Source organism: Lepidochelys kempii, chromosome 4, assembly GCF_965140265.1.
Source record: "Lepidochelys kempii isolate rLepKem1 chromosome 4, rLepKem1.hap2, whole genome shotgun sequence".
Taxonomy (NCBI): domain Eukaryota; kingdom Metazoa; phylum Chordata; order Testudines; family Cheloniidae; genus Lepidochelys; species Lepidochelys kempii.
This window is the reverse complement of record NC_133259.1, coordinates 79,920,172-79,942,556: the sequence shown is the minus strand read 5'-3', so window position 1 is coordinate 79,942,556 and position 22,385 is coordinate 79,920,172. Positions and strand designations below refer to the sequence as shown.

The window sequence follows — 22,385 nt, the reverse complement described above, 5'->3', positions numbered from 1 at the left end:
GCATAACAAGAGAGCAAGTTTTCACTAGGGAACCAATTATGAACTAAAATGTATATTATTAATACTAATAAACTACGACTTGAAAAGTCTCTCTCAAACACTAACAACACGAAACAAAGTTCTTCTGTTGTTTATACAGAACTCTAAAGAAAACGTACAAACAGCACACAGAATAATGTAAGACCTAAGACAGTTCAGATAAGTTGGAGAGAAAAAAAAAAAAAAAGAGTTGGCTTTCTCAACTTAGGTTCTTTGTATTAAAGATAAGACAATAGGGAATTCTTGTCAAGATGAGAAATCTCAGCAATAAGATTTAAGAACGACAGATATTTCATGTAGAGGATGCGGAAATGTTGTGAAGGGCATGGCTTTGTCACGTTGGCTATTGTCAGCTACACACTTATAGATAAGGCTTTAACATAACCTTCCAATCAAGGCCAATTTATGTAGGCAGTGCAGGAGAATACTAAGGAAACTGTCCAAACAGTTCTAATTGGATATCTTCCTAATCCACAAAGCCCATAGTTGCCTTTAACATAATAAAATAAATAAATAAATAAATAAATAAATAAATAATAAAAAGATGCCCCATTAAAACCCACTAACAGACATTTAAAGAACTACGTTCCACCCTCATATTAGCACGACTGTGCTCATTGGCAAATATTAGGGAAGTGACTGTTCTTTAAGAGATTTTTAAAAGTTGCCGTTATATTTTTAATGCCACTTATTAACCTTTTGAAGAGTTGAACAGTCTACTGTCACACTCCAATGGCCCCCTCCCTCAGGGAGTCTCTGGGGAAGGCAGATCAGCATTGTATGTGGCTAACACTGTTGCAAGCATCGCAAACCATTTTGGGGAGGGTCAAAGGCATGTGAGCGGAGAGTGGAAGTTTCCTTTGCAGAATACGAGAGGCTGGGGGGGGGGGGGAGAAAGAAGAAGAGCAGAGAACAGGTTAACTCAACACTTCAGCTAGCTCCATGTGAAGCTAAGACACTGGCCCTGGCCCAAGGTCATGGGCTTGAAGAGAAATCAGCAGCTGCCCAGCCGTGAGAAGAGGAGAACTAAGTTGAGCAGAGCTGCAGAGATAGCAGCAAGAACCGTGAGAGCAAATGAGATGGTGACAGCGAAGGCCAATAGAAGGGAAAACAAACTCTCTGGAGCCGGGATGTTTTGGGAAACCAAGGAGGCCACAGCAAGCCGGTTTGAACTGGCACAAAAGGCACCAGAAGCAGAGGTCCCTGAGTGGAATTACCATCCTCCCAACCCACCCACCCACCCCCCGCCCTCCCAGGAGCCCAGGACTTAAAACCCTCGTGAGAGCTGGAGCAACTCGGAGATCAACAGCGGATCCTCGGACGACCTGGGCCCAGGACACCACTCCCATCCACCCTTCCCCTCCTCTCTTCTAACGTTACACCCTGGCCTGGCCAATCTTGGGTAGTGCGTGTGTGAGTATGAAAGTGGGTTAGGGCTTGGGACACTAACACTTTTTTTTCCCCCCGAGTGACATGGGAGTGTTCCCAGCACTCTGCTGTTATTTTAATATTTTATTAATAAAGCTTTAAAATTTAGACACTTGGTGTGTTTTGTCATCTCTCCCCAAACGATCCTGCGGTGTCAGCCTGATTATCTGACGCAACGGTAGATTGGTAACAGAAATCTGTCACATACCTACCCCCCAAGCACTCTCGTGAGGTAGAAAATTTTTTTTAAAGGCTTCTATAAGTTGTTATGAAATCTAGCTATACGAATTATAACAGTGCACTCTGCTCTCTGGGCTTTTGCTTTTGTTCCAATAGATTACTAATAGCCTGGCAGGTAAGTCTGTTTGACATTTGATGGTTTTGAATGTGGAATGACCCATCTTATTTTTAAACTGTCCATAGTATCTTTCACTGAGGGGCCATCAAGGATTTCTCTTTGTCTATCCATTCTTTAGGCAGAGGCTGACCAAGTGTATTACAAGAAAAGACAACCTCAACAGGCCTCTCTGAAAGGTGGGCCAGTAGGGGATTCATGCACAAAGTTCCTCATACCCCGATATATTTTGAAAATCTGGGAGATGTGTTTTATTGTAAAGAAAAAAAATCCTATTCTTTAATGGCCAGGTATAAGTATCTTTAGGCATTCTATAGCTACATAATCCCAAATGGTTATACGACCTTCAAAGAATTCCAGCAGGAACAAGGAGAAAAGCCACCTGGCCTCAGTGTCTGCCTCTCAAGCTCCAGCCCTCTCCCCCATCCTCCAAACCACAATTGCTTTTTTCTAGTGTCCTGGAAAATTAACTCTCCAAAGTGGGGACAGCCCTATCATCCTGCATATCTCCACAGTGTGGGCAGGCAGCTATGATCCCATCTCTAAAGACGTTACATTTTCCCAGTCAGCTCTGGGTTAGGGCATATAGGCCCAGTCAAAATTTCTGTATGGACTCTTGTCTTTTTGGATAGACAATAAGGTTCAAGGGGCCTCACTGTGAATGAATTTGTGCCTAAGCTATTGTCCATGTTGCATAATTAAGGAGTGAAAATACTAGCAGCATAAACTGCTTTATTACAAGGGAAATCCCATCAGCTATGTGGAATGATGAAGATTAGCACACTTACCAGTAAATGATTTCAAGCCCATCCAACCCCCATCCAGCTCTTTAACCCTCTTGCTAAGAACATAAGAGTGGTTGTATTGGGTCGGACCACACCCCAGGTGCTATGATCCCCTTCCCAACTGCTTGCCTCATTTTTTAATCTTCCCTGCTCTTGATCCTCCCACCTACCCAAACATTAAGTACCCAGTTCCAATCACCTTAAGTCCTATCAAAACTTTGTTAATAAATCAATCTAACAGAAAGTCCGGTGAGATTTCAGAAAAAGGAAGTTGTGTATCCATATATATTATGGAGGATACCACTTATCTTAGGATTGGAACTACTCTGACTGCAGTGAGAATTAAGAATCTGAGGAATTATCTATCAATACCTGGAGACTTCCTTCAGTCCAGTGATATAATATCTTGATCTCAGGAAATGGGAAGTAATTAAATTCTCCAATGACAAACCACCATTTGGATGTTTCAAAGGAATACTGAGTCTCTCACTAACTATAGTTTATTAGGATAATTCTCCTCAATAGCCAAGTCTAAACTATAGAACTGTTACTATCTAAATTAGATGGCTTAGAGATTACCAAAAGGCGATCTCAGTCATCTTATTTTCAAATATAAACAAAACTAAAATGAAAAGTTTGTCATTCTTTGACCTTTGTGGATTAACAGCCTAAAAAAAAGTGCGCAGAAATCCTACGCATCATTCTAGGACAAGGAATGAAGAGTCCTCCAACTAAAATTATGGGATACAGGGAATTTTAGGTGAACAGAATGCTACTACCCAGATTGGAATTTGATCAGGAAATTAGGGTTGATACCCATATGCCGGAGATTTATTTGTTAGAGGGATGTAATCAGAAAAATTCTCCCCACTGCAAAGTAACTTGCTCCTAGCTGTAAGCACTCAAGAGCTTATTTTCCCTTCTCCTCTATACTTTCCTGTGGTTTATTACCTAAATATACTATGAAATGTCATTTATTTTATTCATCCACAGAGACACCTTTGTGTGGTTTCCCCAACCTCAACCCTTAGAACATTCACAGGCAAATCACTACCCTACTCTGAAAAATGTGCCACTGAATCTTTACATGGCCACAAGAGTCTCTTCCACAGATGCTCTCACATCAGGGGGATGGGAACAAACATAGCAAGGAAACTGCACTTCCAGTAGCACAGCATAACTCGGACACCAAGCGAGGGTACTGGTATTACACAGATCCTGAGGAAACTGTATCACCTGCTGAATCACAAACACCATGTCCCTGCAAGAATGCTGAGATTTTCCTGGAGGCTTCCCATTCAGGTTCTGATCCGACCCAACCTTGCTTGGGGCTTACAAGATCACAGCTCGATATAAGTCCACCACTCTGTAGACTGGAAAGTGAACATACAAATGTAGACAAAAGACACAGTACTTCATACAGCGAGTTTGCCTTCTGATATTACAATTTAAAGGGACCTAGAGAGCTAGTAGAGAATACAGTGCACATTAATTGTACCAGAACAACAACAAAAGGATTAGGTTTCAACAGAAACAAACAGCTCCATTAGTGTTATTACGCTAATAGACCTCATGTCTATTTAGGTTTCCAACAGTCTAACAAGGGGTAATTTATACTGTCGGTAGCACAGCATGCTGGCCCGGAGTAAAGAGCAAATTTTACAGCACATGAACAAGATGTAGCCAAGCAACAAAATCATTTCACTCTCTCACCAAATGCATTTTCCTCTTTGGAAAATATAAGTTGTTTCAGAGCAGGATGTGGAAATGAAGAGAGAACAAAAAAGAAAAGCTGTTTATTCAGACCCAAGCACATGGACTGATGGCGATGGATCTAACAGGAGGGGTGTTCAGTAGTCACAGATCAGGACCCACACCATCATGGAAACTGCTTCTGCAGTGTTCCAACACGTTAATGCTCTCACATTGGCTGTGCTATGAGGATGATGAGAGATAGGATGGTTCAGTGGTTAGGATGCTGGCCTGGGAAGTGGGAGACCCAAGTTCTATTTCCTACTCCTCCAAATGCTTCCTGTGTGTCCTGGGACAAACTGCTTAGTCTCTCTGTGCCTCAGTTATCTCTGTATCTGTAAAATTGAGATAACAGTGCTTCCTTACCAGGGGGTGACAGACGTACCTAAGAGAGCCATACAGCCTGCCCTAGTGCTGCTCCCGAACACCTCAGTCTCCATTCCACTCTCATCCTCAGTTGCTGACAAATCTCCTCTCTCACCTACACTTTTGATCACTGCCCAGAGACAGAAACACTAGTTCTTCTTCCCCTGCAGAGGGCTCTATGGGCACAGGAAGATACAGCTGCCTTTAAAGGATCCCTCAGCAACCATCCTCCACCCTACTGAAGCCACTGCTACAAAGAATACGGTGTGTGTATGGAGGAATTCTCAAGAATCCCAGCAGAGAAGGAAAGTGGGAGAGGAACCCCCTGAATTTGACAGCCCTAGTGGAGGAGAGGGGGAATCCCTTAGAAAAACCCAGCAGGAGGGGTGCATGCGTATGTACAGCAAGCACATGGGTGCCTGTGTGCAGAAAGCGGGTTAACTCTGCCTCTCCAGTCATTCCATTTCCCAACAACTTCAGCCCTACTATTGGGCCAAGCAGTGTATTTGCCCAGTAGGGCCATATCCTGAAATCCACCTCTGGAGGCGTCACCCCTTATGCATTTATAACCCCACTTTAGTCATTTCAAAGTAACGCTTCCATTCACTGTGGTTGTCACATGACAACTATGTCCTTATCTTAAGCAGATAGTGGTTGCTCACTCCATGGGAATAGCAGAGAGAATCTAAAGCACAAACAAAAATGGCTAGCTTCTGCTATAGCAGCACCAGTGCAAGTGCAGAAGAAAAGATGTGCTACCCAATATTAAACAAAAGTAATTCAGAAAAAATTAGTGCAGAAAAGGGTGCAAGATCCAGGAAAGGGGAGATAATCAACAACAACATGTTTACACAGAGGAGGTCTGTAGCATCAAGTGTCCAAGACCACACATTTATTCTAGGCATCTAAGAGCTCTACAGGGTATTGCTGAGCTGGTGAAGCCCAGTTAATTGCTGACCGCATGACTGGGCAGTGTCCTTTTCTGACCTTGATTCTGAGCTCTGAAGATAGACGTGCTCGGGCTTTGCTTCTGAGACATACAACATGACCAAAAAAGACCAGCCAGCAGCAGCCAATGATGACTTCAGTACTCTGATGGCCAGTTCTCACTGATACATCCCTATTACAGATAAAGTCAAACCATCTTATACCCAGTAGCTGTCACGGGCAATGCACATGAAATGCCTCCAGCCTCCTGATGTCTTGTTTTAAGCAACATCCATTTTTTCAGATCCATATAAAAGAATCAGAAATATGCAGGTTTGATAAATCCGTACTTTTGTACATAGTTTCACCTTTTTTTTTTTTTTGGCACCAGACCCTACGCATGCCCTTCATGGCTAAGATGGCTAAACCAACTTTCCTTAGGATGTCTGGTTGGCTGCACCCATCAGATGATAGTTTACTGCCTACATAAATGAAATCATCCACTGCTTCCACAGTTTATCTGGTTTCAGAGTAACAGCCGCGTTAGTCTGTATTCGCAAAAAGAAAAGGAGTACTTGTGGCACCTTAGAGACTAACCAATTTATTTGAGCATGAGCTTTCGTGAGCTACAGCTCACTTCATCGGATGTTTATCACAGTTTATCTGGAAGTACATGACTTGTATCGCAACTTTTGCACTGACATTCAGGATTTCTGTTTTTGTCCAAGAAACTCATAATCCAAGGGCAGCTGCCACATGCTGGAAACTCTTTAGTGTGTCTTTGAGACATCTGCATCCTGACCAAAGAAGACAACATGATCCGCATAATCCAGGTCATTAAAATAGGTTAAACCAATGCTTATACCTACATTTGCAGAGATATGCTCAATGAGCCAATCCATTGCACAGCAGAACAGGACTGGGTCCAGGACTCATCCCTATTTCAGCCCAGATCTACTGTGACACCTGTAAGACCTATGGGTCCCGCAATTTATCCGTGCTCTGAGTCATTATGCAGATCTTGAATTAGCGTCAGAAGGATGTTGGGAACCCTGATGCCCCATAAGGCCTTCCACAAGGCAGTTCTAGTGACAGAATCAACGGCTGCCTTTAAGACTACATATGCTGCTGTCAAAGGCCAGTTACATTCATAATGGATCTCAGAAAAAAGACAACGGTAAGTATAGCATCCATTGTATATAGCCAGGAATAAAGCACTATTGCTCTGGGCAGTGGTGTTTCACAAGGAAAGGCTGGAGCCAGGTGAGTAGGACATATGCAAAGACTTTTCCAGGGACAGAGAGTAGAGTTATTGGTCTATAGCTACAATATTCAGTGCATGGACCTTTCCCCTTATAGAGCAGGATGATGATCCCTTCCTCCCACTCTGCTGGTATCTTCCCAGTAGTCCAACTCTGGACAAAAAAGTTGACGTAATGGGCTCAATGGCACACTTTAAAAGTTTGGGTGTTGTGTTGTTAGGTCCAGCAGCATGCCTGCTTCGCAGTTTCTATATGCTTGAGCAAATCTCTTCCAACACAGGTGCATCTCCACAAGTTTCAGGGCCAGGGATTGCATCTGTTGCGAATGCATCCAGATCTGGACATCAAGTTGCTTCAGGATGGTTACATGTGGACTCATACTATTCTTTCCATCTTTGCAGGACGACTTGTTGAGTTAACCTAGTTTTACCATCAGCCTTGTTTATTGGCTTAGTCAGAGAATCACTTGTAGGCTACAAATTTTGACAATTGGTTTAATAATCTGGTCCCTAAAAAAAAAGATTCATGGCAATGATGACAGTGATGACACCCTTAGGAAACTTGCTAATTCTTGGTCGGAAGACACCTGGGAACTGGCTTATTTCAGCACCTGGAGGTACTGATACACAGAACTGTACTGGGAAACACAACTGGCCACTGGGAAGTGTGACAGGTTGCAACACTAGAAAGGTCAAAGATGCAGCCTGACACCCTCCCCAATGCCAGGAACACCATGCAGTTCCAACATAACCCATTTACCTTTGCTAGTGATTCCCAACTCTTTCCTCAAGACAGAAAGCAACAAAAGGGAGGCAGATCAGATGGGCAAGAACTAACATGAAACCTGGAATAGGCATTTGTTCTAGGCAAGTGGGAGACTGCTGGCCCTTTGTGGGGATCCCTCTTCTGGTGCTTACAAGCAGGTTAGGAACACGGGAGTTATCTTGCATCATGAAGGAAGAGGGAAGGAATAGGTGAAAAGAGAAGCCATGCTCCAAGTTTTGGGAAGGAGAGGGAGAGAAAAAATGGGGAGGTATTAAGGAAGAATATTAGATAGGTGCCTTGGTATCACAGCACAGAACACGAAGAAAGGGAATATTCATTCCATATAAGATCTTATTATTTTATTTAGTTCTATAGGAGTTAAATGATGGCCTCCAAACGCAGAACCTGAGATATATTCAAGAGGGAATGATTGGGAGCCATCTGCCTCTAAGAATTCCTCAAAACCTCCTACGAGGTCGTCACACACACTACAGCCCAGTCCCTAAACGTCACATTACAGAACTGGCCAGCCCAAAAGGAAGTACTTGATGTATTTGTTAGAGATGCAATTTACTAAAAAGACATTACATAGTAACGGAAAGTCAACACATTATTTCTCGCTGACTCCTTTGATCATGGGCATGCTGCATACAAGGTTCTTATATGTCTTTAAATGATTGAGGAGACTTTAATATACACTAGCCAGTTATAATGGAATAATTTTAATATTTCCTGCTGACTAAAGGGAAAGTAGCTTATTTTGGAGCTTTATTAAATGTTAAGGCTTATATTTCCTCTCTGCACTTCACTGAAATCACACTTCACTCAGGTCTCAGCAATGGACTGGCAGGAGAAGCATGCTTAGTTTTGAACATTCTATAAATGAACATCGGATACCTTAGTTGTTTCAGGAACTCAACGTCAGAGTTGCTGTTAATGAGCTTGATGAACTCCTCATAAGAAGGAGCATATGTGTAGGCTTTCTTGTGATGCTCATTCACCTGTTCTCTGTACTCCATCTGGCTGAGCAGCATTTGGTTGACATAATCTGGATCACTCAGCAGCTCCACCACTGGCTTCAGTACTGGGAGGAGAAATTTAAGAACAAAATCACTGTGCAAAAGAGCAAATGTCATCTTCAAACTCAAACAAACTCAGTGTAACATTTTGGATACAAATTAAAACAAAGCAGGTTGATAAAATTCCAAGAAATTACTACGTAATTCCCAGATTACATAGTGTATCACCCATTTTAGACTGAAGTTTACCCTTCTCCTAAACTTTTTATTTTCTCTATTCATTACTGTAAGCTGTCATTAGGATTGAGGAAACTGGAAATTCAGGTTATTAAAAAGTTTACACATGTTAAAGCAGCTGAACCTAAACTGAAATATTTCAGGTGTCTATTTCCACTCTTCTTGCTGCATATCTCAGAGAACGTTAGACAGTAGAGTCTAGGAAGGTGCAGAACTAGGAATTAAAAAAAAGGAACTGTACTATTTGGGGATTACTTGGATCCCAAAACTTTGCAGTATCAAAAATTGTCCCCAACTCTAAATTCAAAAAAGAACAGAGTGATTAGTGGTCTCATCATCCAATTAAAAGTGCATTTTATAAATAAGAACTAAAATTCTCAATAAATAAATGGATAGTTATTGGGGTTTTTTTAGATCTTATATCATGCTTCAGTCATGTTCAAATCCTTACTCTAGAATTTTACTTATCTGAGTAAGGTATAAACATCTAGGACCACCCAAATGCTCTCCAGAAGGTCACTGCAGTGTAGAAAGGTTTGGTTTCCTCTAGAACAGAATAAGAGGATGGAATGGCTCCATGCTACAAGGTGCTGAGCACTCTGACCTCAATTCAGGAAAGCACTTAAGTATAGGCTTAATTTTAAGCAGGTGAGTAGCCCTATTGACTTCATGTGCTTAAACACATAATGAAATGCCTTGCTAAATCAGCACAAGAGAGTTCAGTGCCTTACCCTTACTTAGCTAATGTTATGAATTTTTAAGTGTCTCATGTACATAAGATACTAACCGTACCAGTCTCTGCATGTGCAAGTTGTGACAGAAGTTTAATTTTAGAACTTAAAATGTGATATCAATACAAGTATATTAAATGGTTTGTAATCACTAGTACTGTAGTAGGTAAGTCATTAATTATCTCTGATCTATAATCTACCTTTTGTTGCAAGTATGTCTGCAAGGACTATGCGCAAGCTGAGAGACTGGGCATCCTTTGAGGGTAGGAGACAATACACCAGAATTTGAGAACATGATTGCAGGAATCTTACTTCTTCGTCAGAGTTCCTCAAGCATGGATGGAGTAAAAATGGCCTTGGCTGCTCTTCCTGCCTAGAAGGGTACCAGAATTTCAGTTGAAATTACAATACATCTTTAGTCATTACTTACTATATCAGAAATGTATAAAATATCAGGGACATAATGTTCAGCAAAGAAGCATTTTAAAAAACTATGCTTCATCTATCGTTTATTTTTAATTATATTAAGCAAAGCCTACCTTTGCCCCATTTCAATCCCTTGCCCTATCTTTTCTCTATACCTGTACAAATAAAAATACAATATTTTAAAACTATAGCCGTATAGAATAAGTTATTATAGTTCAGAGCACACTCTTAGGGACAAGGTTGAATAAAAAGCTTATTTTCTAGTCACTCGCATTGATATACATGGAACCTAATCCATTTTTTCCAAAATAATTGAGAAGGCAAAGAATTGAGATGCAAACATACCCTTGTACTGCAGACTAATTAATAGGCTTGTACTAGAATCATATGACTATTTAAGTGGGGGACTGAATATTATTGAGACATGGATTTAGCTGTGACACTGAAGGCGGAACAGATGCAATCTTCCACACCTATAATCAACTACTGAATTGTCACTCAAAAAACTGCAGCCTCTTTGGTCTGACTTTTCCTAGAAAATAATAAACAAGGAAAGGTCAAGTGAATTCTCCCTGACAAAGAATCACTGAATAGCTAGATGACTGAGAATTTTCAACATTAGCAGACAGTATTAGCTAGTGGAAAAAATAACAAACAAGTGTGGGATGTATGAAGAATATGATAGAAAATACTAAAAAATGTTATGATGCCATTAAATAAATCAATGGAATTCCCTCATCTGGAACACTGTAGTACTTAGAACCCTGTCTTAAAAACCTTAGCAGAAACAGAATGAGCTCAAGAAACAGGGAATGCAAAATTAGCCATGGGGAAACTTCCATATGAGAAGAGATGTGAGAGACTGGATCTCTTTAGTTCTGAGAGGAGACAAATGAAAGGGGGACACGGTAGAGGTATAACAAAATATTGAATGGTATTGAGAAGGTAAACAGGGACTCCTATTTACTCTCTCTCATAATACCAGGACATGGGGAAACAAAATTGAAAGGCAAATTTTAAAACTGACAAAAAGATGAAAGTACATGGTTCTTCTGTGGAACTCATTGCCACTAGATATCATTGAGCCCAAAAGTATAGTACAATTAATACATGGAGAGACAGAGAGAACATCCACAGTTACAATACACAGGATCATTTCTATTTTAATACAGCATAAATTCTCATGCTTCATGGTCTAAACCAAACACTTTACTGATGAGCACTCAGATGAAATATTCCCTACGGGCAGGTTATTCCATAAATCTCCAATAAAAGGTTTCTTGCAGCATCTGGTGCTGGCCACTTTTACGGTATGTCTAGACTACAGCGGGGAGTGTGGTTCCCAGCTCAGTTGACAACAGCAATGTAGCCCAGGGGAGCATGGACAGGATCTTGGATGAACTGCTTGAGTACAAACCCACCCAGAACCCCTGGGTACGCCCTCGGATGGCCAGCCCAAACTGTCACAACATGCTGCCTCTGGCTACACTGCTATTTTTAGTGCATCTGTCTACCAGAGCTAGGAAGCACCCTCCCCGCTGCAATGTAGACATACCCTTGGAGACCTGACGCTGGACTTGATGGACCACTGCTCTGATGAGGTATGGCAATTCCTATGTTCCCAAATGGAAACATCATTTCCAACACCCTTATAGGTCTACTAGAGGGAACAAGTACATAAAGAACATTCTGCTCAGTATGGAACAATCTTTTGTAGATTAAACCTTATGCCTGAGAAGTAGTTATAAAAACAACATTAAAAGAACATTATTGTAGAGAATAACTAATTATTTGACCACAACTGCAGAATAAACTATTCGATGTAGGATCTTTGACATAGCAGTGAAAAATTTCACTGAATTCTAGATACCAGCCACTTCATCAAAATAATTGACTTATGATGAAATGTTGTAACTTATTGACTTTTTCTCACATATTTCTCTCAGTCATAAGTCTGTAAACTTCACATACCTTATAAAAAGAAGAAATATGTCACACACATCCAGTTTAGTAAAGAAACTATCATTTTCTTCAAACTTCAATCAATCAGAACTATAAAGACAATTCCAAAACATCCTGTCTGGGACTTCCGAATCCCGATTGGTATCAAAACACTGAGTTATGCACCTTAGTTAAAGAATCCCTTATGGGGGGTTTCAAAATGGTGACTGATGGGAGTACAAGGTAGCTATGTACCTTGGGGAGAGGGTGCACCTTTGGGGGCCACTGCTAGTGAGGCCAGAAGGCTAGCTGCATTGAAGGGAGTTTCAAACTATGTGCATACGCATAAGAGTTGACCACAGAAAAGATAGGTCATTCCATGGCACACCTTGGGTGAGTAGGGGCTGATTTGGTGCCAGGGTCAATGCTGCAGAGGCTGCCTGTTAGGAACTGCCAGATACCTGCAGAGAGTGGAAAGAGTTTTGGCCAAAGAAACACAATCAAAGGTGTGTGATGCCGAAGCAGTTTTGTCTAATTAAAAGTATGAGGAAGGGGGTACAGAAAGAAAAGTGGGGGAAGAACTGCAAAGATGGATCTTGGAATTAGAAAGAGATCACAGGGGTAACAAAGCCTAGCGATCTTCTGATCATTCCCTGGTGTATCCACGGTGAGGTTCCCCCCCGCCCAAACCTCCTTCTGCTGGCAGGTGGGCAGGCAACTAGGCTCCCCCACTCTTGGTGGTAGGGGTTCATTTTGTGGAGGTGGTGGAGTAAAGGGAGGTTGTACAATTGCACTGGAGGCTAGTTAATTGGGAGGTTGTGCTGCCACCAGAGCACGAAGCACTTGCCAAATGCCTTAGGAGACGGTGCTGTGCCTGGTGTAATAATCACATCCAGATGTACTAACAAACAGCCAAAGAAGTCTGTATTGTTGCAGACTCCCTCAGAAATCAACCACTCTAGCCAGGTTCTCCACTGAAGCATGCAGGGAGCTAGACACTGCTCTCTGACATTCAGTACTCAAGGATACCCCAGTTCCTTTCCCTGGCAAGTGCCAACTGTTCTTCAGACTCTGCAGCATGCGCATATCCCACTACTCTTACTTCCTCCAGTGACTCTTGGTTGCAAGTCAGCAGCTCCTCCTCTGTGAATGTAAGTGGCTCTAGGATGCAGGACCAGGTGCCTCACATGCTTCCAGCATTGGTCTGGAAGGAAAGAGACTGTACATAGCTTGGGTCCAGGTGCCCCTCTTGGCAGGTACTGTGGGAGGGGTGTTGTGTCACCTGTGGAGGGGCCATGGTCATTTCCTCAGGAAGCAGCGATTCTAGTCCAGTAGAAGCTTGTCAGGCTGAAGTCAGGGCCCGACTGTGCTATTCCTCACCCAAATGTCTTCTCCCTCATCCTCCACTGTCCATTTCCTCTCCGGGGATAGTTTGCCGTTGCCGCTGCAGGTCCTGGCTGGCTGCAATCAACTATTACTCAGGGGGCTGCTCCTGTCCAGCCATTTCTGGGTAAGAAAAATGGACAAACTCCATACATATTCAAACAGAGGTTTCAGCTATATGCTGCACGGACGCTAGTCACAGGGAAATATACCTCCTTCTCTTTGTGCAAAAAGCAAAGCTGCCTCATAGTCGGGATTAATGACTGGGAATGCAAATACCCTGCATACTCACCGAGGGAGCACTGGCTCAGGAGGCTGGTGTCCAGGCCCCTTATCACAATGGAAGGCCTCCTGCAGCCTGCGCTAGAGCAGGTGTCTCTCCTCTTGAGTCAAACCTCCTCTTCTCTCTGGTCTCTGAATCTTTAGCTGTCTTCCTCAGTGCACTGCTGACCATCTCCATACTAGTATACTCCAAATCCGCACCCTGGTCTCCTACAGCTTTCACTACACTGCATCAAGTACCTCCATCCATGGGCTCTCCTTGTAGGTGATCATTATCTATCTACATAAACCTGTCCCCAGACAGGTCAGCAGAGGTCCTGGGTCATTTAAATCAGGATTTTGATCTCCTCTTGTGAAAGTTAACCTTCCTCTTCTGGACTGGTAAGATGAAGCAGCCACCAAGAACTAAGTGCCAACATCCTGAGAGCAGCCGACGCTGAGTATCAGCTATCACCTTTTAAAAACTCTAGATTGGGAGCAGAATATCTTATACGAACTAGAAACAACCCGATAGTGTGGGGGCAGAGTGAGGGCAGCCAGCTTCAGCGGTGTTACTGAGCATGCACAGTCTGTGTGAACATGCTCAGTACAAGCCAAGCAGCAAACTGGGGATGGGGCATGTGACCCCGAGTTACTTGTACTAATAGATCATTATAATATGTATATGGCAGTGACATATGGAGCCAGAACCACACAATATGAACACTTTAGTTCAAACACGAATTAATTCAGGGAAGTCCTATGGCCTGTGTTATACAGGGGGCAGACTCACTAGATGATCATAGCGGTTCCCTCTGGCTTTATAACCTCTCAGTCTAACACTGACCAACTCTAACTTCCTTTGGAAAAAACAAAACAAAACTGTGTTAATTGTTGGGCAAGACAGTGATCACCTGACCCTGAAGACACACATGCTGTCATAAATATAAAGGGAAGGGTAAACACCTTTAAAATCTCTCCTGGCCAGAGGAAAAACCCTTTCACCTGTAAAGGGTTAAGAAACTAGGATAACCTCGCTGGCACCTGACCAAAATGACCAATGAGGAGACAAGATACTTTCAAAGCTGGAGTGGGGGAGAAACAAAGGCTCTCTCTCTCCCTCTGTCTGTGTGATGCTTTTGCCAGGAACAGAAAAGGAATGGAGTCTTAGAACTTAGTAAGTAATCTAGCTAGATATGCGTTAGATTCTGTTTTGTTTAAATGACTGATAAAATAAGCTGTGCTGAATGGAATGGATATTCCTGTTTTTGTGTCTTTTTTTAACTTAAGGTTTTGCCTAGAGGGATTCGCTATGTTTTGAATCTGATTACCCTGCAAGGTATTTACCTTCCTGATTTTACAGAGGTGATTCTTTTACTTTTTTCTTCAATTAAAATTCTTCTTTTAAGAACCTGATTGCTTTTTCATTGTTCTTAAGATCCAAGGGTTTGGGTCTGTGTTCACCTATGCAAATTGGTGAGGATTTTTATTAAGCCTTCCCCAGGAAAGGGGGTGTAGGGTTTGGGAGGATTTTGGGGAGAAAGACGTTTCCAAGCAGGCTCTTTCCCTGTTATATATTTGTTAGACGCTTGGTGGTGGCAGCAATAAAGTCCAAGGGCAAAAGGTAAAATAGTTTGTACCTTGGGGAAGTTTTAACCTAAGCTGGTAAAAATAAGCTTAGGAGGTTTTCATGTAGGTCCCCACATCTGTACCCTAGGAGTTCAGAGTGGAGAAGGAACCTTGACACATGCGCATGCAAAAACACTCTTTCTGGGCACTCCAGCACACAGCTTCAGATAGTATTAGCAGAGGCCTCAACCACTTTCCTTTTAAGGGATGTCTATGCAGTTATTTATGGCTGGGCATACTTTCATGATACAAGCAAGGGATGAACAGCACAGATCAACAGTGCATTCTGACTCCACTGGGCTGCGATTAAATTTGCCTTTTATCTTGCCATACCATCAGTGTAGTCTCCACAGGCACCCCATCCCTGTTTGGGACTGCAGCCTACATTCCTAATCTCTCTGTAGCATTAACTGTTCTTACAGTTATATCCTTTCAGAGGAAGCAGTTGCATAGTCTGTCTGCATCTCCGTCTCTGACAAGTCTGGGTGGAATTCACAGTATCAGCCAATAAATTCAGCTTAGCTGAGTTGGGCCAGTTCCAGGAGTTTATTGGCACACAGTCAAGATGGGTCTATCACAGAAACAGAATGGAAAGAATAAGCCAATTGATAAATATTTGGCCCTTACCTTCCTAATTCATCTAGTATGTTGTTGTTTGTGGGGGTTACATATACTCTGGCATGTACCTGATGAGATGGGTTCTCTCCATTACTCAACCCGATATGGGTCTTGAGAAGAGGAGACCCTTCCTCCAGCAGGTATCCTGGCCAAGATCTCCATGTATCTTTGCAAAAGTCTAAGGGACAAATCCTCCGAGTATCTCTCTGCAGGAGTCCTATGCAAACTTCTGTGTATCAGTGCCACTAACTTGTTCCAACAGAGAGGATAAGAGAGATAAGAGGGTGACTAAAAGCAGGCAGGGAAAAGAAAAATAACATCAGCTAAAGGTGAACCAATTTGCTGATGGTCATATAGACAGTGATCCTGGCTTTGAGCATCCTCCAAACTTCAGGTGGCAAAGCAGCAAACTTTTCCATAAGCCTATCATCCAGAAGAATGCTCCTATTTCTTGGCAGTGACTGCCCTTTCATATGATACTATCCCTCTCCAAAGTAGTAAGTACATCTGGATTTGTTCTTTTAAACAGCTCCAGTGCATACTTTGCAGGATTTCCATAAAACATATTGAACAGCAGATCTCTTGTTGCAAGAGGATTGATTAACTGAGGGTTTCCATTTCTGCCAGTCTCATTATGAAGTATTCATTAGCCTGTAGGGAAACATACAGTGAATCAGCATAAGCCTGCCTAGCAAAGAGAACTCCATGTCACCCATGCTTCCCCTCCCCCCGAATCTACCAACAAAATAATTTAGCAAAGAGCATGCATACAATGATGGATAAAATTCTTACCATTGTACAGTAGCAGTTGATCCCAGAGCCCAAATTTGGGGTTCTTTCTGCAACTCTTCCTTAAGATTTGTGAGAATGAACTTTGGGAAGATACCAAGAAGGTCTGTTGAAATGTAACATTTTAGGCAGCAAATAAAAAGTAGAAGGAAAGTTATCTGAGGCCACTTTCCTACATTTGCGACAAAACTGGCACAAAGTAAAGGATGACATTGTTTATTTTGCAGTAACCATCAGAGAAAACAGGAAACTTAACTGCAGTATGCACACCCACACATACACACACACAAAAACAAACAGAGTGCCACTAAATTTTTCTAACATCAACTTCTATAGCTGTATAAACTACTTCTCTTAAACCTTTTTGAATATCCCAGTTAGGTGCACATGTATGAGGCAGCCTTCCAGTCTACTCAGCTCCCACAACACACTTTTCAAGATCCATGGGTCCTACACATGCCTATCACAGCATATGGTGTACCTCCTCCAGTGCACTACTTGTCCCAATAACAAAGATATGGGTGAAACAAGAGAATCACTATGGTCCCAAATGAATTCTCACAGGAAAATGACCAAAAAAACCAAAACCACCACATCACCTGTGGGTGAACACTTGTCACAAAGCGATCACTCCGTATCTGACCTCTCAGCCCTCATCCTCAAAGAAAACCTGCACAACACTTTCAGGTTTCAGGTTTGGGAGCATAAATTCATAACTTTGCTAAACACTAAAAATCATGAACTGAATAGACACACTGATTTATGGCTTATTACAACAATCTTAAAACCCACTACTCCTCCCACCCCCCTCAGCTTCACCCGCCCAGCACATGACAGTAGGGCTGTTAACTGACGACTTCCCTTCAGATGGTCCCAGGAAATATGTTAGCTACTTATGGTAAATGATCTGTTCCATCTTGTACTTAGCTATGATACTGTACATTTCTCAGTCCTGAAGGAGAGCTCTACGTTATCTCAAAAGCTTGTCTCTCTCACCAACAGAAGCTGGTCCAATAAAAGATATAAGTCACCCACTTTGTCTCAACTTCTGAACACACAAGTATCTGTTGTTATGACTTTGTGATTGGATTTTCCAAACAGAAAGACACAAACTGATCTTTGAAAATTCCTAACTAAATCTACATACAGATATTTCTAATGAGCAACTTTAATCACCTTGACATTAGCAGAGAGAGCAATACAGCAGTGCACAGACAATCCAGGAAGTTTTTGGAGAGTGTTGGGGACAACTTCCTGGTGCAACTACTGAAGGAACCAACCAGGAGCCGTTCTCCTCTTGACCAGCTGCTTACAAACAGGGAAGAATTGGTAGGGAAAGTAGAAGTGGGTGGCAACCTGGGCAGCAGTGACCATGAGATGGTTGAGTTCAGGATCCTCACAAAAGGAAGAAAGGAGAGTAGCAAAATATGGACCCTGGACCTCAGAAAAGCAGACTTTGACTTCCTTAGGGAACTGATGAGCAGGATCCTCTGGGAGGCTAATATGAGGGTGGAAGGAGTCCAGGAGAGCTGGCTGTATTTTAAAGAAGCCTTATTGAGAGTGCAGGAACAAACCATCCTGATGTGCAGAAAGAATAGCAAATATGGCAGGCGACCAGCTTGACTTAACAGTGAAATCTTCGGTGAGCTTAAACACGAAAAGGAAGCTTACAAGAAGTGGAAACTTGGTCAGATAACTAGGGAGGACTATAAAAATACTGCTCAAGCATGCAGGGGTGTAATCAGGAAGGCCAAAAAACAACTGGAGTTGCAGCTAGCAAGGGATGTGAAGGCTAACAAGAAGGGTTTCTACAGATATATTAGCAACAAGAAAAAGGTCAGGGAAAGTGTTGGACTCTTAATGAATGGGGGAGGCAACCTAGCGACAGATGATATGGAAAAAGCTGATGTACTCAATGCTTTTTTTGCCTCCATCTTCATGAACAAGGTCAGCTCCCACACAACTGTCCTGGGCAACACAGTATGGGGAGGAGGTGAGCAGCCCTCAATGGCGAAAGAACAGGTTAAGAACTGTTTTAAAAAGCTGGACATGCACAAGTCCACGAGTCCAGATCTAATGCATCCGAGGGCGCTGAGGGAATTGGCTGATGTGATTGCGGAACCATTGGCCATTATCTTTGAAAACTCATGGTGACTGCGGGAGGTCCCAGACGATTGGAAAAAGGCAAATATAGTGCCCATCTTTAAAAAAAGGAAGAAGGAGAATCCGAGGAACTACAGACCAGTCAGGCCCTGGAAAAATCATGGAGCAGGTCCTCAAGGAATCAATTTTGAAGCACTTGGAGAAGAGGAAGGTGATCAGGAACAGTCCACATGGATTCACCAAGGGCAAGTCATGCCTGACCAACCTAATTGCCTTCTATGATGAGATAACAGGCTCTGTGGATATGGGGAAAGCGGTGGACGTGTTATATCTTGACTTTAGCAAATCTTTTGATATGGTCTCCCATGGTATTCTTGCCAGCAAGTTAAAAAAGTATGGATTGGATGAATGGACTATAAGGCGGATAAAAAGCTGGCTAGATTGTTGGGCTCAACGGGTTGTGATCAATGGCTCGATGTCTAGTTGGCAGCCAGTATCAAGCAGAGTGCCCCAGGGATCGGTCCTGGGGCCAGTTTTGGTCATCATCTTTATTAATGATCTGGATGATGGGATAGATTTCACCTTCAGCAAGTTCGCGGATGACACTAAGCTGTGGGGAGAGGTAGATACGCTGGAGGGTAGGGATAAGGTTCAGAGTGACCGAGACAAATTGGACAATTGAGCCAAAAGAAATCTGATGAGTTTCAACAAGGACAAGTGCAGAGTCCTAAACTGCTACAGGCTGGGGACCGACTGGCTAAGCTGCAGTTCTACAGAAAAGGACCTGGGGATTACAGTGGACGAGAAGCTGGATATGAGTCAGCAGTGTGCCCTAGTTGCCAAGAAGGCTAATGGCATATTGGGCTGCATTAGTGGGAGCACTGCCAGCAGATCGAGAGAAGTGATTATTCGACACTGGTGAGGCCACATCTGGAGTATTGCATCCAGTTTTGGGCCCCCAAACTACAGAAAGGACATGGACAAATTGGAGAGAGTCCAGTGGAGGGAAACAAAAATGATCAGGGGGCTGGGGCACATGACTTAAAGGAGAGGCTGAGAGAACTGGGCTTGTTTAGTCGACAGAAGAGAAGAGGGAGGGGGGATTTGATAGCTGCCTTCAACTACCTAGACAAATTGGAGGATTGGGCCAAAAGAAATCTGATGAGGTTCAATAAGGATAAGTGCAGGGTCCTGCACTTAGGACAGAAGAACCCAATGCACAGCTACAGACTAGGGACCGAATGGCTAGGCAGCAGTTCTGCGGAAAAGGACCTAGGGGTGACAGTGGACGAGAAGCTGGATATGAGTCAGCAGTGTGCCCTTGTTGCCAAGAAGGCCAATGGCATTTTGGGATGTATAAGTAGGGGCATAGCGAGCAGATCGAGGGACGTGATCGTTCCCCTCTATTCGACATTGGTGAGGCCTCATCTGGAGTACTGTGTCCAGTTTTGGGCCCCACACTTCAAGAAGGATGTGGATAAATTGGAGAGAGTCCAGCGAAGGGCAACAAAAATGATTAGGGGTCTGGAACACATGAGTTATGAGGAGAGGCTGAGGGAGCTGGGATTGTTTAGCCTGCAGAAGAGAAGAATGAGGGGGGATTTGATAGCTGCTTTCAACTACCTGAAAGGGGGTTACAAAGAGGATGGCTCTAGACTGTTCTCAATGGTAGCAGATGACAGAACGAGGAGTAATGGTCTCAAGTTGCAGTGGGGGAGGTTTAGATTGGATATTAGGAAAAACTTCTTCACTAGGAGGGTGGTGAAACACTGGAATGCATTACCTAGGGAGGTGGTAGAATCTCCTTCCTTAGAGGTTTTTAAGGTCAGGCTTGACAAAGCCCTGGCTGGGATGATTTAACTGGGAATTGGTCCTGCTTTGAGCAGGGGGTTGGACTAGATGACCTTCTGGGGTCCCTTCCAACCCTGATATTCTATGATTCTATACCTGAAGCGGGGTTCCAAAGAGGATGGAGCTTGGCTGTTCTCAGTAGTGGCAGATGACAGAACAAGGAGCAATGGTCTCAAGTTGCTGTGGGGGAGGTCTAGGTTGGATATTAGGAAAAACCATTTCACTAGGAGGGTAGTGAAGCACTGGAATGGTTTGCCTAGGGAGGTGGTGGAATCTCCTTCCTTAGAGGTTTTTAAGGCCGGGCTTGACAAAGCCCTGGCTGGGATGATTTAGTTGGGGTTGGTCCTGCTTTGAGCAGGAGGTTCGACTAGATGACCTCCTGAGATCTCCTCCAACCCTAACCTTCTATGATTCTCTGATTTATGCACAATGTTTTTGAAAACTCAGCTTGTTATCCATAAATTCTGAAAACAGTGGTTCAATGAACAGAAATATAAATCTCAAACTGTAGTGAGTGGCTCCCAAAATAGGTACCACACAAGCCTTTTAATCCAACACATTATTTCATAAGCTTCAAATCACACAAACAGTGACAAGTGGCAATTTAACTCATTTGTGCCTTTGCCAGCAATTAGGATTTTAGTGACAGTGACATATACTGGTATATCAAGATGCAGTTGACTTAAAAGTGATTTCATACAGACAGTATTTGTAACAGTTGTGGATTGCACAGCATGCATTACAGATTATTACTTTTTATTTCCTTGTGAAGTGAAACCAACATTAATAATCCCATGAGTTTCATGTCACACATACTTCCATCTTACAAGTTTTTCAAACATGCATTCAATTCTGTGCGGATAATAACAGTGTAATTGCTTAGGAAAGCAAGGGCCTTTTCTTTGGCTATCCCAAAATGAGTGAAATATTAGTAAATATAACCTTTAGAGGAAAGATTAGTAAGCAGAGGTAGGCAAAACAATTTAAAAAACCAAAACAAATCCTTTCTCCAGGGAGCTATTCCAATTGGTTCATCATTTCTGGACCCAAATGAAATATTTTTTGAAGTTATACTCGCAGTAGTGGAAAGTGATGCTCAGTGTAGGGGTGCACTCATCTATTCAGTGTGAATATTGAATCTGTATTCAAATGCCTCTGTCATGGACCACCACAGTGACCTTACTCCTGATGCTACAAATCCACCAGTTCACCCATTCCTTAAGAGGATTGGAATTGGGAAAACACTAAGGTAAAAAAAAATTAACAAAAGGCTTTTAAAAAAAATGACTATGCATAACTGCAGAATCTCTTTTGATGTACATAGATGGGGACGTACAGGACACTCAGCAACCTTACCACAGGTGTTCTTGGCTGTTAAAAGGTTAAAAACCAGTTCTGGAGCTTTTCCATACTAGGACCCTGTGACACTTTGGGGAATCTATCAGCACAACTTTATTCTGGTTGATATTATGAAGTTGTTACTATAAAAACTGCACACTGTATCACTGCACACCCGTCTATATATGTGAATTCCACCTTTGCTGATAATGGCTGTCATGTGTCTCCCATACCAGGTACAATGGCAGGTCGTTAGAATTCAGTGGCCACCTATTCAGATGGAAGCACCTTGGAAAAATAGGTTAGCTCAAGCCTACAAGAACCATTTTTTCCTACCTCTCTGCAGGGAGCTGGTGAAGGGGCGAGTGGAAAATCCCCAA

General features: G+C 42.7%; 1 protein-coding gene across 4 annotated transcripts in view; it reads right to left on the bottom strand.

Moving 5' to 3' along the window:
* SNX25 (sorting nexin 25) overlaps window positions 1-22,385 on the bottom strand; it is a 148,101-nt gene that overhangs the window by 91,121 nt on the left and 34,595 nt on the right. For 3 of the 4 annotated variants that reach the window (XM_073341842.1, XM_073341841.1, XM_073341839.1), the window contains exons 4-6: window positions 10,206-10,247; window positions 9,867-10,039; window positions 8,577-8,763 (exon numbers count right to left, since the gene is read on the bottom strand). In XM_073341842.1, coding sequence (XP_073197943.1) covers window positions 8,577-8,763; window positions 9,867-10,039; window positions 10,206-10,247 — 402 coding nt within the window. The remainder of the gene's footprint in view (window positions 1-8,576; window positions 8,764-9,866; window positions 10,040-10,205; window positions 10,248-22,385) is intronic. The other variant, XM_073341840.1, reaches the window with a different exon arrangement.